Consider the following 17,794-nt stretch of genomic DNA (forward strand, 5'->3'; position numbering starts at 1 on the left):
GTGTAAAGTTTTTCATGAAGTGCAACAGCACCCATCTCCAATATTCTAACAGGAGCGGTGTGTGTATTTAATCTTAGTGCATTCATTCTTTCTCAGTTATCCACCAGACTTTGACAGTGTTTGTGGGAACCCGTCTTTCTTCAGTAAAATGGGATTTACTGTCTACCAGGCAGAAGAGATCAGAAGAAAGGACACACATATTTTTATTTCATTTTATTTCCATCCTTCCCTATTCCCCAGTGAGAAATCTGACCCTGTCCCTAATCTATCACAATTTACCAGCAATTTGTCATCCAATTTGTTGCTGTCTTTTTGTTTTAAAATATAACATAATCGATAAGAAAAACTGTTAATAATTGTTTACACTTGTTAAGAAACTGGTTATAATAATAAAAACTAGAATGAAAATAATTTTACAAATGAAAAACTTTTGCATCCCGGTTGTCCCCACTAACGCCTGTAGGCTCTTTGCTCTGTATTTCACGTCACCACTGGTTTATTCTTCACTGTCAGGTTTGTGAGCTGTAGACAGCTGGCCTGGATAGCTTTTACTCCGTTGGTCGTCTGTAAGGAAGGTATTCCGCATGTTAAAGAGGTGTGAGCATGCAAACTAAACTCATCACATCCATCTTTTAAGATCTGAGGGGCACGTAGGCACTCGCTGGTCCAGGTAAGGGTTGTGTAGGGGGTCTTGGGGACGTCAAGATGAGATGTATAACCTTCATTTGAAGGCGTCCTTTTTAGTTTTACACACACGACTAAGTTTCAAGAAGATAACGTAAAGAAACGCGATGCACGAAGGTCTTTTTACGAGTAATTCTTGCACATTCAACCCCGGGCTTGAGAAACCAACACGAACTGCAATCACTGACGCGCCGGAAAAGTAAGGGGCCGTCAACACTTTACAATTGCAGTGAAAGTGTAGAGACTGTAGTACTTAAACATTTGTTGATAGTATTAACAAAATACCCAAGGTATAAAAGTCTTAAACATTTCACGTTCAAGTGTCAGTCCAAAAAAGTCCAAACGATCTTCTTAATTGTACAGTTCTTAATCAATTAGACCATTATCGTATTCCCCTCCACGTTAATATTGGAACTTTTAAGATTATCCCTAGATACACTCTCACTAGACCAGATAGGAATGGAAAAGTTGTCCGAATTATTATCTTAATTGCGATCCATGGGCTCGTTTAAGGGCTGACAGTTATGTGTTCAAACGTTCGTGTTTTTTCCCATACGTTACCTTAAAAAAAAGTCTGGTAAAATACACAAACGCGAAACGACTGTTTTGCCTGCCCACACCGTGCGTAGCTGTTTCAGTTCCGGGTGTTTGTGGCTCCTCTTGTCGGCTCCCCTTTTGGCGTAAAAGCGCAGGGGTGTCACCTTGCCACCCTTCGCGTAAAAGCGCAGGAGTGTCACCCTGCAGACAAGGGCCGGCCAGTCCTTCGTTAGCGCAGCTTGTGCACTTTCAGACGGCATGGCAGCGTCGCTGCTGTCCGAGACGGAGATCAGACACCGATCTATGGCAGAGGAGGACCCGAACGGGAACGAGCACGGAGCGGCCGCCCGCAGCAGCGCGCCACGCTGGGGACCTCAGCACGCCGGGGCCCGCCAACTCGCCACCCTGTACTCTCCGGGTAAGAGGACGGGCGCTGGCAGCCACACAGACAAGTCATCTGATCCTTTCGCTCGCCTGATTTGTTGCTAAAGCCAAAACAAATAAATCAATCAAATCTAGGTTTGTCTTACTTTGGTAAGGCCAGATTGACAGCACAACTGTAAAAATCGTCGTCTTCTTACGTTGGCAAAGTTTTGGTTCGCCTGAACGAAACATTTGCGGTCGGTGTTTAATGGGTAGACCCATACAAGCTGCTGTATGTGCATGTTTGATAAAAGTCTCAAAATTGTGCTTTAACCTTGTATATAAGTACAATCAAGTGAGTTGCCAGTGAAGTTCTAGAAAGTGCGTGTTAAATTGAGATTTGGGAAGCTTACGACAACTGGAACTTGACGGAAACGATAACCTTTTGTGCACGTTAAATGTCCTGAATTACCCCAAAAGCAGCATTTGAAAAACAGTACCTGGTCGTTGCCACTTTCTTGCTAAAAGCATCGTTTACCTCAACAAGGGAAGTGCTGTTTTGTTAACGCTTGTCAACTGGCAGGTTGTCAGCCCGACGCGGGCGTGAAAGGGCTGTGGTGGACACATGAATGCGTGTTTCAGCACAGACTTCAGTCACCTTTGGGCCTGATGGAGCAGAGCTGGAGAACCCTCACGTTGTCTCGGAGAAAGAGTGCGTGAGAGATGTGTCTAGTACAGGATGCTGTTGGAAGCAATCACCATCACTTGTTTCGGGGACTGCTTGGTACCGTCACCAGGCGCTGGTGGGCGTGTGTCGCCACGGAACACCCTTGTTTACTTTGCGTTGGGGGTGTTGGGTGGGGGAGTTTTGCAGGGTTAATAAGAGGTAGTATCTGTCTCTGCAGACAACAGGGGACTGAGGATAGGAGTGTTGGATGGTCCTAGCTGGGTTTGCCCAGGTGCTGTGAGGGGGGGGGATTGTCCGTGGGAACCTCAAAGGAAGTGCACATGTGTTTAAACTTACTATAATCTCTCATTCAGTTACCACCACCCTAACACCACCCGTCCTCCACCCTAACACCCCCACCTCCTCCACCCTCACCACCCGCTGTAGTGCTGTTGAGGTCACTTGCAGATACTTGAAGTGTCGGGTTTTCAGAACGAGGCTTCTGATCTTCTGCGGGATGTCTCTAAATTGAACTTTTCTTCATCTGTGACTTTGCGACGTGTGTGTGTGTGTGTGTGTGTGCCGGCGCTCGGGACAGCAACAGAACTGATGAAGCTTCGTTGTGCTGGAAGGCGTGCGGAGCTTGTCACTGCCACCCCAGGATGGGGTGGACACAGGATGGGGTGGCGCTGGACACAGCGCCCGGCCAGATGCCAACGCATCACACACACACACCTGCTCTCTGCACTCAGCACTGCTGCCCAGAAGCCAACACACAGTGTCCAGCACATGCCTGGCTAAGATCACTGGGACACTTCTGCCTGTCTGTGTGTTGCAGGGATGGGGCGGGGTGTAAATTGATCTACTGCTACACCACTAGTGCCCCAGAAGATCGAGTTGCCCTACTCTGCAGGTGTTCATGGCCACAGTCTTTGCGTGTATCTGTGTCTGGATCGGGTCGACACTGTTTGCTCTGTGGGTTCCGGTGTCGTGTGTAGTCCAGCCTCCCAGGATGAGTGTTTAGCGCTGGTAGACGTGCCTGCTGCTGCATTTCAACCTGCATTCTCTATTTTTATAAACACTTTGGTGTTTGTTTATGGTGGTGATCTCTAACACACACACACACACACACACACACACACACAAACAGTGTCTTCCACCCTCGCCTGTTGCCTCAGGTAGATGAAACTGTGAGATTGTGTTGAACTTCTCAGCCTTTACATTTCAAGTCACTGGAAGACAGAAAGGGTTAGAGGGTAAAGGTGTGGTCCACGCCACTCCGGTGAAGCTGGACTCCCTGCGCTGAGGGAGGAGGGCGAGGGTGTGTAGGCTGGTGAGTGAGAAGGTAACCACTGCTGCTCTGGAGGCCTGGGGAGGCGTTTTGACTCTCTGAAAGGTTCAGATAGTTTTCAAGGAGGCTCTATGGTCAGCAGCAGACCAAAGTGTGTTTGCACCGCCGTGGAAAGCCTCCTGCTGCAGGTGTTATTTAGAGGCCGGCGGAGACCTCCGAGCCGCAGTAATGCGTGACCTTTATCCGTGCAGGATGCGTGGCTTGCTGTCCCGCCCAGCTCAGGTGCATGCTGTGCCATTGCCCCCGCCCGTCCCGCACGTGCGCTATAGAGAAGGACGGAGCAGATGAAGGCTTTTGAATAATTTAGCCATCCTCATCCTCCTCTTTGGCAGGCCGGCGCTCGCTCAGCCTGCACCTGCACACCCACCCGGCGGATGCCCCCAGACTCCTGACCGAAAAGGTCAAAAGGTCACGGGTTCAGGACCCAGCTGGTCAGTCAGCCGGTCTCCGTACGTCTGAGCTGGACGGGAGAGCCGGCGTTATGGAGGCACAGGGTCAGACTGGGGTCAGGGAGGTTCGGTCCGTACACCACGGCCGCTCCACGCGCTGGAGGACGGAGCAAGGGGGCCTCCACCCGCTCCACCTGTGAGCCACCTTTATATACACACCAGGTGCTAAAAGCATTAGGATCTCAAGCCCTGTGTGCAGCAGTACTTGTATAGCTATTCGCTTAATCACACACACACACACACACACACACACACACACACACACTGTGAGTCAACTACTTGTTCTCACCACAGATTTTCTAAATTCCTGTGATCGCGTATGTGATCAGGCACACGCACGCGCACAGAGGTGGACCAGGGCAGTGCTTTAGTGCATCAGCCACACAGCCTGGTGTTAATATTTGATGGGGTCTCCTGCAGCTTTCCTCGGCACTTCAGGTGGTGTGGTGGCGGTTGGGGGGGGGTGAGGGGGGCTGTATAATTACTATTATCTGAATTCCATTCCGGAGCTCTTTGAGCCCGGTGCGTTCTTTAATCCGCTCCGGATTTAGTGCCGAGTTCTTAGGGAAGTGGCTCCACTGTGAGTTTGTTAATATTCTAAAATCCGCTCCCCACACACACAGTCCTCACATCAGATACGAACTCCTGACTTCACAGCCAGATAAGTTGGACTTTTAGGAGGACGGCAGTCCGGATATGGACGCAGCAGCCACAGACACAGAGGAACGTGGAGGGAACAAACCTTGTGACTGAGAGACGCATCGGCTCAGTCGTTCATCCAAACAGGTTGACCTTGGATTGTTGTTACATGAGAGGTATTAATAGGTGTGTGTGTACCTGTGTGTGTCTGTGTCTGTGTGTGTCTGTGTCTGTCTGTGTGTGTGTGGATGTGCTTGTGTGTGTGTGCCATTATTTTCCATTATGTGTTGTGGTTAGCAGGGTGGTGTAACTGCACACATGTCCTCGCCTCTGTCCATGTCAGACAGCAGAGCATGTGCTCCAGGGCTGATGCGCTGATCGGTACAGGGCCGTGATGCGCTGATCGGTACAGGGCTGTGATCCTACCGTTGAGGTTGCCTTGCTGTTTTTTTACAGGAGGTAGCGTAAAAATGAAACATATATATGCAGTCTTTGTGTGTGCGTGTGTGTGCGCATACGTGTCCCAAGTGGTGATGTCCACTGAGATGGGATGAGAGGATCAGGGCCTGTGACTGATCTGTTTTGATCTATGCACGTGTCTCTTTCACCCTCTGCTCTGTCCTCCAACTGAAGACGGACGTGCTGAGGTCTGGCCGGGGGCAGACGTGCGCTCACGTGTGTCTACCACACATATATCCTTCTGATATTCTACCCCTCCACACTGGTCATATTTACCCCAGGGAAGGAGCCCTGGCACAGGGTGAGCATGAGAGTATCTCAGGCTCACGGCATGCCGGCTGGACCCACGGGGAGGCCGCCACCCAGGGTCCGGCTGGCGCCGTGGCTGTGCCCACGTCCAGCTGGTGGGGCTGTCTGTTCTCTGTGTCATCCAGCACCAACGCACAATCAGGGAGCCCAACAGAAGAAAGGAGCCTTTTGTTGACTCAGAAATAGAGACAGCACTGCACACACACACACACACACACACACACACACACACACACACACACACACTTGTGCAGGCGTCTCGCCTCTGCACACAGAGCATCTTCCTGTTCACACTCACATACTCCTAATGACCTTTAACCCTGGTGATCCTACTCCTGATGACCTTTAACATAACCCGTACATAACTACTACATAACCTTACATAACTCATATATAACTACTACATAACTCCTTTATAACCCCTACATAACCCCTATATAACCCCTACATAACTTATATAACCCATACTGTAACTTACAGCCTCTGTTTAAGTACTTAAACAAAATTTTGAACAATTGATGATGTACAGAACTGTTGGGACAGTTACAGAACTGTTAGGACAGTGGAGTTTTTTCATGTCCCGCCAGTGGGACACTCCATTTCTCGCGATGGGAGTGCATCGGGCGTGCTCGGGGAGACTGCGAGCGAGCCATTAGCATTCACAGGCTGTTGTTTGGCACCCCTGCCTCCCCTCTGCGTCCAATCAGCCGTCGTTGATTAATTTCAGCCTATTAGCGCCCCTTCATCCTCCCGCCCCTCCCCCGGCCTCCCCCCGGCCGTTCGCAGGTTAATTCCCGGTGCCGGGGCTGGCGGCGTGAGTGATTGGTGCTGGGCTGTGCTGGGGAAGGCGTTGTTGTCGGGTGCTGTATTAATGAGCGTGGGGCCCAGGGCCCGGGGCCCGGCGGGCCGGCTGTGTGCGCGTGATGGCGGTGTTGTTGGTGGCTCTGTGGAGACTTGGCCTAGTTTCTGCCCTCACCCAGGGGAGCACCTGCATCCAACCACTGACACTGATCACCGGTCAGCAGAGTGACTGCTACGTGTGTGTGTGTGTGTGTGTGTGTGTGTGTGTGTGTGGGAGAGTGTGAGATTGCATGAATGTGTCTGTATGTATGTGTGTGTGAAAGATTGCGCGTGTGTGTGTGTGTGTGTGTGTGTGTGTGTATGAAACATTGTGTGTGTGAGAGAGAGATTGCATGTACCTGTGTGTGTGTGAGAGAGAGAGAGAGAGAAAGAGAGATTGCATGTGTGTGAGTGTGTGTGTTACACAGTAGATGGATGATGAACATGTACATGTGTAAATGCCTTTTCTGTTAGAGCTCTTGTGAGTCTGGAGGTGTCCTCGATGCCGTCCTGTCCAGCAGGTCCGTGTGTGAGTCCCACGTGCTGCCCAACTCTGCACTCGGTGTGTTAAACAACATCCGCGCAGGCCTCGCCCAGCTTCCAGAACCCACCCTGTTGCTGTGCATGTGGAGGGTGTGAGGGTGTGGAGTGTGTGTACACGCCTGGCTAACACCGATCTGCCGCCTGACCACGCGCCGCCGCTCACAAACACATGAAGATGACGCCACGTCTCAGTCACACCGCTACCTGCTCTCTGCGGAGCGGACCAGAGCAGGGCCAGCCCGGGTGTCACGTGACTCCTGTGGTGTCGGAACAGGTGTCTCAGTTGAGCTCTGCCCACGCTGTGGGTCACGGGGTCGGCCTTCTCAGGTGGAAGGCCCGCTGGATATCGTTGTGAAGATATGAAATATCCAGCACAGTGGCATTAGGTAAGGTGATCATGGAGTGTGTGCGTGGGCGTGTGTCATTAATATCCTCTTCTCAGACTCCTCCAGCTTCTCAGGACACATCCTCTAATGGTATTAAAGTTTAAACTAGCTGTTCAACCATGACAATATAAGAAAGAAGAGTAGGAGAAACAAATGGTTTCCTGTGGTTAACAGCTGAATATTCAAACTAATGAAAATGAGGTGATGGAGACAGACACACGCTCAGTGTCTGGAGGACAGAGCTGGAGTGAATTATGCAGTACGGTAATCTCTCTCTCTCTCTCTCTCTCTCTCTCGCCTGACCAGCATGGTGGTCTTGTCCAGCCCTGTTTTGACCTCACAGCTGACCTGTATGTTTTTAGCTGTGTCGGGTCCACACGACTGTCGCTGGAGGTCGTGACCCTGGGCTCACCCTACAACATGTCTTCATCCAGATGATTACTCCCGAGCACTCAGCATAATGGGACGCGCACACCCACACCCACACATCTCCAGTCTGTTGACCCTGATGACCTTTCAGAGGTCTGCGCGTCGCTGTCTGCTTCTGTTTCTGAGCTCATGCTGCTAATGTCTGTGACCTTTGAACCGCACGTCCCTTAATGAGACACGGTTGTGCTCCTGAATTCAAGCTTTAATGTTATTGTGTACAAGTCCGTCCCACTGTGAATTATAAATTTAGGTGTTTATGGTACTTATTCTGAATTAGGAATTAACATCACATTCACCTGAAGACCAAGGTGTAGCGGTAACCCTTATTTATATGGACTAGACATATACTCGAGTGTGTGTGTGTGTGTGTGTGTGTGTGCTCTTTGCAGGGAAGCGTCTGCAGGAGTGGATCTGTGTAATTTTGTGCCTCTCGCTCTTCTTCATCAACTTTATCTTCCTCCTCATCAACTTCTCCACGGCGCACATCTCCAGAATCATCTTTGGCATCGGTGAGTGGTGTCACCCGTCTGCCCCGCCAGGAGCCGCCTGAAGGCCGCCACGCTGCAGTCGCCTCAGCTGAGGTTGAAAATGTGTCCCTCTGTTGACCCCTTTTCGTTAACCCCTGGGGCCCTGCTGGAAGTCCCAGGTGCGGAGATGCAGAAAAATCGCCCACGTAAAGCCGTCGTGCCCAGGCTCCTGGAGGGAGGTCAGAGGCACAAAAGTGCCACCTGGCCTGTGGGTGGCAGTACCAGGCGTTTTCCTCCAGTGTCACACCAGTGCTTTTGTGAAATCTTCAGGTCTTGCTTTCAGTCTCTGACTGTATCCTTGTTGATATTGTTACACATTTGATGGGGGTCGAGAGAGATTTAAGAAACATATCGCGTAGCAGTTAGTATTTTTGCTTGAGTGCGTTATAATAAATTATGCAGATTACCCAGTACTTGGCCACACCCCCTGTTTATCTCCCTCTCAGGCTGAGCGACTGATGAGTGCATGTGTTCTACTGTCATTCACTGGCTGCAATCCCCGACTAACAACTCCTCTTCCTACATGCTCGGGGTCCTGGCAGTGGCTGGCATCATGACCGCAGATTTTGCCTCTGGGCTCGTCCACTGGGCGGCAGACACCTGGGGCTCCGTGGACATCCCCGTCATCGGCAGGGTGAGTGAGCGTCAGGGCCAGCGTCTGACCTGAGGTCAGTTCACCGCTGAGATGGGGCCACCGCTGGCGCCGTAAAGGAGGTCACGCAGAACCGCTGAAGGTCACATGGAACTGGGGTGATGTGGAGAACGTGGTAAGTGTTGAAGACCAGGAGAAGGTCACAGTCACCAGGACCACAGCAGAAGTGGAGGGGCACTCCAAATTCCATGAACCAAACCAAACCAAAAAAAGAAAACCTAGATTTGTAAAGTAATGGAATGACCAGAGACCCTCTGTTCACAAGGACGGGCACTTTTTAAAAACTCAGTTATCTGTTCAGGTATTTTTGTCCTGCTAAATTTGGAAGTTGACTTTGAGAACAGACAAGCTACCAGAACAGTGCTGGGTAAATGTTCCTCGTATCATGTCTACATGTGTTGTGTCTGTACGTGCAGTAATACTATAGTCCGGAGGGAAGCTTGCTGAATTTCTCCTGGATTTTGGAGCTGTTGGAATAGGCCTGGAGTTTCTCAAGTGGCTTCTAGTATTGGAACAGCTGTGATTTTTTTTTTTTTTTAATTTGATGTGTTACAAGCATTTGTGACATTCCTGCTCTATGAAAGAAACACCCCTACCATACAACAGTCTGTTTAGACCTACCGTACGGCAGTACTGTTTAGATCTAACATAGCACAGTCTGTTTAGACCTATTTTGAGTTTTGTTCATCTTCTCCTGAAGGATGTTGGCAGTCATTTCCAGGTTGGTGCGCTGAGGTTTGATGAGGTAAATTCCAACATGAGGCGTTTAATTAAGCCCATACTAGTAACATAGGCAGGTCTCCTGGACTGGTGTTAAAGGAGACACGTTCTCACTCAAATCCGTTCTATGTGTTCTACCTGCAAACACGCATCTTGCATCCAGTGTGGCCTGTTAGCATATTAGCGTGTTTGATTTTAACAAATGACCCTGTTTAATTTTCACAGCAGCCGTGGTGTTATTGGTCTGTTGTGGTTTACTAGACTCCTGGCTGGATGAAGGGAAAATGCCAGGGAATCCCGAGGGGGGTTATGCCGCTGCTGCATTCCTGGCGCTCCGAGCCGGAACACCCCACTCCACCATCCCACGTCCTGTCCCCCAGGGGCCAGGGATACCCAGGAGGCTTGAATTAATGCAGGCCAGAGTCGCCCTTTCCTCGTCCAATCAGAGAAAAGGTCACCTTCTGCCGGTCCAATTAAAAAGAATCTGGCCCTTGCGTTTTGGGCTGGACAGGTGTTTGGTGAGGAATTTGGGCGTGCTTGTGTGTTTTGGTTGACACAGGTCGCTGTGTTGCGGGTGGAGGCAGGTGAACGGGGCATAGACATCCGACCTCCAGGTTCCGTGGAAAACGGCTCAGGCCGTCTGACCCTCAGAGTTCGGCCAGTCTCACTGCTGTGTCCTGTGTCTGTCTCACTGCTGTCCTGGGTCTGTGTTCTGGGTCTGTCTCACTGCTGTGTCCTGTGATGTGTCTGCCCCCCCCCCAAGCTCCGCCCACCCGTGTCCAGCCCTCGTTTTCATTGGTCTCCATCAGTGTCATTAACCAGCCCAGCCCGCCCCCGCCCAACCCCCCCCCATCCCCCACTGAACCAAGAGGGAGGGGCTCTTCCCCCCCCAGCTCTGTGGCTACTGCCGTTCCTTCTGCTGTCGAGGATAATTAGGATATGCCACCTGGGAGGGACGGACTACAAAAAGAGCGGGAGAATTTACGGCCCCCGGACGAGCGTCGTGCTCAGAGACTCTTAACCGGCAGATTAAAGACACTTAGCAGACAGCCGTATGCGCCTCGCTGACCACGCGTGCAAACACGGTCTCGGCAACGCAAGGCAGAGGCACTAATGAGCGTTTTTAAACAGGCACTTAGGAGAGCAGCACGGACAGGAAAGGAACCAAATGGAGTGAAATGAATCTTTCCCTCGCACCCCGGCCCCGGGGCCGCGGGAGACCAGGGGACCATCGGACGCCTGGTTGCCAGGGTGATGCAGTGCAGCGTACAGGAGTGAGGCTGTTGAGGTCTCGGCTGGGCGGGCTGGGTCGTGAAGAGATGCAGGATTAGCAGGGAAAACGCCCGGCACGCCTGCATACTTGTGCCGCGAGCCGTCTGGAGCAAAGCCCTCTTTTAATCGGGGTTGGGTGGGGGTGACCGTGGAGGTGGGGTTGGGGGTGAAGATAATTGTCATATTAGCAGATAGTTTCCCTGAGTCCAGCAGAGCTGAGCCTCACGCCCTCGGATATTAGTGTGATCGAGTTCTGTCCTCAAATACACGATAATGACCATCCTCCCTACCACACACACACACACACACACACACACACACACACACAAGCCTTGCCTTGGCTCCAAGCACATTACCATGTTCCTGTTTATTGTATGTGTGTAATCAATTACCTTCATGTATGCGAGTGTGTGTGTGTGAGTGTGTGTGTGAGGTGAGTGTGTGTGTTTTCTTCAATCTCTGTCATTTATGCTATTCTTTCCCGCACCCCCTTTACCTTCATTCGTGTGTGTGTGTGTGTGTGTGTGTGTGTGTGTGTGTGTGTATTTTTTTTCCTTCCTCTTTGTCGTTTATGTCATTCTTTCCCGTGCCCCCTTTCATTTCCTGACTCCCGCACGCTCGCAGACGGACGTCCGTCTCGGCGCAGCTGTCGCGAGCGTGAGTGGCAGGAGCCGCTGGGTCCTGCTTTTTCGAGACGCGGGATCTGAGCGGCGGGGCAGTGCTGTGTGACGCTGGGTTAGCCGCTCGCACGCCCGCGCGTTCCCTCACGCTTTCATTAGGCTTTCATTAGGTAACACTGCCGCCCCAGAGCGCTTCTATCAGTCGCCATCGGTCCTGGGTACCCCCTCCAACCAATCGCAGGAGCCCGCACGCACGGGAGCCCCGCCCTCGCCCTGCCCTCACCCGCCTGTTGGTTAAAGCTTAAATTCCACGCCCGTCTTTACCTTTCAGGATAATATTTTTTGCCTGCTCCCCCAATATAGAGTTGTGGACGTAGAGTTTCTGTGTGTGTACGCAGCTCTCACAAAGGCGCGTCGGTTAGAAATAGTTTCTCTGCATCCAGTGACACACTTTACCGATGAGTCTTTCATGCTTGTGTGTGGTACGGAATGAAACAGTAATTCTGCTATTCCAGTTTTCCTCTCTCTCTCCCTGCCGGCGTTCACCTTCGCCCACCTCCATGTGTCCAGGCGTTCATCCGTCCGTTCCGCGAGCACCACATTGACCCCACTGCCATTACCCGCCACGACTTCATCGAAACCAACGGGGACAACTGTATGATCACCATCCCGCCTCTCGCCCACATGGCCTGCAGGTTCTGGTCCAGCACGCCAGGTATGAAGACACACACACACACTCCCGGTCAGAGTGACTTTGTGTGGCTTTCCTTGGCCCGAGTGTGTGTTCCTCTGTCAGTGCGTGGGGGCTCTCCCGTAAAAGTGGGATACAGCCCACTAGATTTCTACACAGAGAAGCGACATCTAGAAAGGAAAACTTCATCGCTTGTAGCTCCTGCCTTCTATACAGCTGCGCCGTGTGACGGCACCGCCCGGCGTTCGTACGGTACAGCTGTGCCGTGCGATCTGCCAAATGTTGGGAAGAAACTCGTGGCTCAGGATTCAAAGAGTGAAGGCCACCGAAAAATCAACCGACCAGTCAAAGGCGGGAAAACGTCTTATTAAAAACCAGGACACATTTTATTTTGATTTGCGTATAATTGAACGTGTGGCACTGGTGTCCGTCTCACAGATGCCCTTCCTGAATCCTACCCCTGGGACTGTTTCGTCTTCGCACTGGCCATCTTCGTCACTATGACTAATCAGATCCACAAGTGGTCCCACTCCTACTTTGGCTTGCCGCGCTGGGTCACCCTGCTGCAAGACTGCCACCTAGTGTTACCCCGGAGGCATCACCGGATCCACCACGTGTCACCTCACGAGACCTACTACTGCATTACGACAGGTACGTACACACATGGCCATGCCCCTTTTGCGGCCATGCCCCTTAGGAAGACACGCCCTCCACAAACACGCCTCATGGGTCATAAGTGTAATTCTGTCTTTGGTGTGGTTTGTCTGAATACTTTATACTTTATGGACAGTTATCTAGAAACTGACTAAAGTAATTTTATCAGAAGAGACTCGTTAAAAACTATAATGTCCCGTTAAAATGTTACGTAGCATTTCCAGAGTGAGATTGTTATTGGAGTGTGCTGTGTTGTCCGGAGCTGGAGGGTCCGTGTGATGTACCGGCGTCTTAAGTCCATGTTGTTATTTTGGACCCGTTTAATATCTTTTCAGCAGAAGTGTTCGTCTGCAATGGATGTTATGGATAGATGGCCGGATAAAAATAGCTTGGAGGCAGAGACAGTTTAGGGGTGTGTGTGTGTGTGTGTGTGTGTGTGTGTGTGTGTGTGTGTGTGTGTGTGGAGGCATTACACCCCTGCGATGGCTGGAGCACTCGGTATGCGGTATATGTGTCTTTGAGAGAGCGGAGCGGGGGTGCTTGTGCGTCACCCTGCGCCCCTGTGGACGACAGATGTGAGTGTGGGGGTGGTGTGTGTGTGTGTGTATATGTGTGTGTGTGTGCGGACAGAGTGAGCAGGTCCTCTTATTCTCAGCTCTATAACCCCAGGTTGGTGAAGAGAGGGAGTGATGGATGCAGGAGGGGGGAGGGGTCTATCTTCTCTTTTTCTGACACATTTTTAATCTCTCACTCCCTCTGTCTCTCTGTCTTTACTTCCTGTTCACTCATCTTTCTTTCTCCCTCATTCTCATACATTCAGTTCTTTCTTTTCTTCTTTCCCACCACCCTGTGCTTCTCTCCCTCTCTCCCCCCACTAGGGAGGCTTGCAGTGAGGGTCTAGCTCCTCCACCCTCTCCGTCAGCTCCCCGGGGCCCCAGCACGCCTTTGTGTGCCACACTAGCTGACAAGCTCCATGTATATTTAATGCCAACCTGCTGTCAGTGCTAACAAACAGGCCTGCGTGGAGACACACTGAGAGAGACGGAGACAAAGGAGACTAATCACACAAGAAGACGTGCTGTACTGGTGTAATCCTGCAATGAGAGGGTCACGGCAGGACCCCGCACGCACGCACACACACACACGTGCACGCACACATGCACACACACACACGCACACGTGCACGCACACATGCATACACACGCACACGTGCACGCGCACACACACACACACGCACACGCATACACACGCACACGTGCACGCGCGCACACACACACACACGTGCACGCACACGCATACACACGTGCACGCACACACACGCGCACGCACACACACGCGCGCACACACACACACACACACGTGCACGCACACACACACATGTGCACGCACACACGCATATACACACGCACACATGCACACACACGCATGCACGCACACATGCATATACACACACGCGCACATGCGCACACACACGCATGCACGCACACATGTATATACACACACACGTGCACGCACACACGCATACACACACACACGTGCACGCACACATGCATACATGCATACACACACACGCACACATGCACACACACGCATGCACGCACACATGCATATACACACACACACACACATACATGTATACACAAATGCGCACACAGACATGCATGTGTATACACACACGTGCATGCACACATGCATATATACACAGAGGGATGCACACACACTTGCACTCTCACACATGTATGTATGTACATGCGCGCGCACACACACACACACACACACACACACACTCCAGCAGCGGTCAGTAAGCATGCTGCATGTGCTCTGTGTACATCTCGGCGGTCTACATGCCAAAACATGGCAGGGTGTGTGCGGTTTCGCTCGGGTGTCGTCAGGCTCACGTGTATCTGTATAATGATACGCACATTTTCAGTTTCCATGTGATCTTTGATTCTACGGTCAAAGTTCAGTTAACATAAATGTTTTGATAAACATGCATTTTATTTTCTCCACACTGTATTGAAATTGTGAAACACTTGCTTTGTGTGTGGAGACAAGCGTGTGTATGTGCTTGGAGTGTGTTGTGGTGTGTGATGTCATGTTCAGTAAGAGATCAAAGAAGCCCGCCTTTTAAAGATGGGAATTGGTACACACTTCTCCGAGGTGTGTGTGCTGTATGAAGGAATGGGAAAAATGGCAAAGTCCAGTGGGGTGTGTGTGTGTGTTACTCTGAGTGGGAGGTGTGTGTTTACAGCAGTAAATGTGTGCGTGGACTCCTGGGATCAGCTCCACCAGGGGCAGCTGTCCATGCTGATGTATTTCTTGTTTCCATCTTTTGTTAGTTTTGCTGATTTCTCCTTTTTTCCTTCTCCTTCTCGTGTTGTATCTGCTGCCTCTGTCTGGGTAGCTCTGGAACTAACTAACTTTGAGCTGTATCTCTAATATTCTGTTTTTCTCTCTCTCAGGTTGGCTTAATTACCCACTGGACTGGTTGGGATTCTGGAGGAGGTTGGAGTGGCTGGTCGAGCGCCTAACAGGACAGAAGCCACGCAGTGATGACATGGCCTGGGCCAAGAAGATGGAGTGAGGCCCACCACGGGGATCTCCTCCACCCTTCACACTTCTCCTCCTCCACCTGTCGCACTTCTCCTCCATAAGCACTGTTCTAAAGCACTGTTCCATCCCTCGCTCACCTGCTCCCTCCCTCCATCGCTCCAGGCTTCTCTCTCTCCACACGGCATTCCAGAATCCCTCTCGACCTTCAGTAGTCTCCAAGGTCTCCAACCACAGTCCTCACATGTCCCTCCTCCCGAAGATTCTCAGCCAGACACAGGTTGCAAAGGAAATGGCACAGGCCAATAGCATGACACGGAAGGCGGACCCCAGCTCTGCAGGGCCAACAGCATGATGCGCTTCGTTAACGCCACTCTGAACTCCACCTCCCTGCGTTCACTCTCCACGGTCTCCAGCCTCCATCACTCTCTCAGATGTCTGATCTTGTATGTCCACGGACATCCTCTGGAGGTTGGGCTCTCCGGGGGTGGGGGAATTCTTTTTTTTAATTTACTTATTTATTTATCTATCTATCTATTTATTTATTTATTTATTTGCTCATGATGTTGCCATCTGTTTTGGGTCTAATGAGAAGCGGGTTCTTCTGTCTCAGGACGTCCTCTGGTCAGACGGGATTCAGACACGTGCCTGAAACAGAACCCTGCTTGGGATTCTACTTCCTGCGTTTTGAGCCGAAGGGTGACGGGGAAGTTCAAACCGCAGGGAAAGGGTTCGGTTGGCTAGCAGGCGCCAGGGCGCCAACCAGACGTTTTCCCAGATCATGTGAGCCCAGCATGCACTGCCCTTAAACACATCTGTTCCATGTTCTGGAGATTCCGCGTTCCATGTTCTGGGGATGATGCGCTCTGGGTGAGAGCAGCCAACCCGAGTTTCGACTAACTTTCATAATGGCTTAACCTGATTTCAAAACACAGAATTAAAAAGAAAATCTTGCACTCAATCACTTTGGATTTGGAGAGGCAGTGCCACATTTGGAGCCATTTTCTCTTCTTTTTTTATCTGTCCAAACAACGTTCTTATGCCAACAACCAACTGCCGAAATGCAGTCCTACGACCCAGTCCAGAAGAGACCGTGTGACCTTCGACCCGCGCTCTGCCCGGTCAGCCAGTAGCAGTGCTGAAAGAGGAAGCACCGGACTAAACCCGTGACACTGACAGACAGTGAAAGGTTACAAGGTTAACATTTGGACTACACTGATCTTATGGTAGTCTAATGTTAGGGTAACGTTAGCCGCGCTTTTATCGAACATTTAGCGGTTCAAATGAGGATTTTACAGTAAAAGGTCCAGTTAAATTATCATTATATGAAAATATAATGCAGGCTTTATGCGAGAAATATTTTTAACCAAATGTTCTTTACGCTTAATTTAACCAGTTATATTTATTCATATAAATTGAGATAAAAGTAACCAAATATTTCTCCATACCATTTAACCTTCTGCCTACACACACACACACACACACACATATACACACACACATATACACACACACACACACACACACACACACACACATATACACACACACACACACACACACACACACACTCACACACACATACACACACACACACACACACACACACTACACACACACACACACACACACACACACTACACACACACACACACACACATATATACACACACACACACTACACACACACACACATATATACACACACACACACTACACACACACACACACACACACACACACACACACACACACACACAGTCTAGAGCTTGTGCTGGATGACATTGAAAATAAGAATACAGCCATAGCACATCTGTTACAATACTTTGTCTCAACAGGTCATACATATAGCTGTACTGGTTGGGGGGGGGGGGGGGGGGGGGGGGTTGTTTCCTTTATGGCTTTATAATTTTTCTATTTTTTTATTAAACAATCAGACTTGTATTTATTCTTACTGTCCATCTTGCAGCTAATGCTTGCTGCCAGTCTGCCTTAAATCAGTTTTTACCAGCTGTATGAGTTAATAAAGATCTAGTAAGTTGCATTTCATCTTTTATCGTGGTTTGTTTGGTCCTTTTTGGTTTTAATTCTGGGTTCTTTCCACCGAGGTCGATCATCGTCCATGAGCGTGACTCATTCATAAGCCCAGGAGAGGCGAGAACCCCGCGAGGGTGTAATATTCCGAGTCACAGCCTGCACGCTCTCGTTCCTATTCATCCTCGAGACGTTCGTCAGCCCGTTCCATGCACGTGCACTTTTGCTCACGGGATGTAATTCCGCTGGGCGATGACGTCTTTGTCTCCGCCTAGTGGCCGAATGGCGCACTCGTCACAGACATACAAGCAGTGCGTGATAACAGGAGTTTATTTAAGGTTAAAGGAATAGTTTGTCAAAAAAAAACAAACAAAACAACAATTACTTTTACAGTGTTCCCCTTTACTGCTGCCCTGCT

General features: G+C 50.4%; 1 protein-coding gene across 1 annotated transcript; it reads left to right on the forward strand.

Annotated features, from left to right (window-relative positions):
• The first annotated feature begins 556 nt into the window (after window positions 1–556).
• Window positions 557–16,870, forward strand: si:ch211-212o1.2 (uncharacterized protein LOC492735 homolog). The gene is made up of 6 exons (XM_027029614.2): window positions 557–1,639; window positions 8,046–8,165; window positions 8,726–8,817; window positions 12,018–12,162; window positions 12,577–12,789; window positions 15,255–16,870. Exons 1-6 carry the CDS (start codon window positions 1,480–1,482, stop codon window positions 15,374–15,376), a joined length of 852 nt encoding a protein of 283 aa, XP_026885415.1. The 5' UTR covers window positions 557–1,479; the 3' UTR covers window positions 15,377–16,870.
• The last annotated feature ends 924 nt before the right edge of the window (window positions 16,871–17,794 follow it).

The sequence above is a fragment of the Electrophorus electricus genome, chromosome 4 (assembly GCF_013358815.1).
Source record: "Electrophorus electricus isolate fEleEle1 chromosome 4, fEleEle1.pri, whole genome shotgun sequence".
Classification (NCBI taxonomy): Eukaryota; Metazoa; Chordata; class Actinopteri; order Gymnotiformes; family Gymnotidae; genus Electrophorus; species Electrophorus electricus.

Coding starts and splice junctions, on each gene's coding strand:
- si:ch211-212o1.2 (XM_027029614.2), top strand. CDS start 1,480: ATGGCAGCGTCGCTGCTGTCCGAGACGGAGATCAGACACCGATCTATG. Junction 8,166..8,725: donor CAGAATCATCTTTGGCATCG/GTGAGTGGTGTC, acceptor GGGTCCTGGCAG/TGGCTGGCATCATGACCGCA. Junction 8,818..12,017: donor ACATCCCCGTCATCGGCAGG/GTGAGTGAGCGT, acceptor CCATGTGTCCAG/GCGTTCATCCGTCCGTTCCG.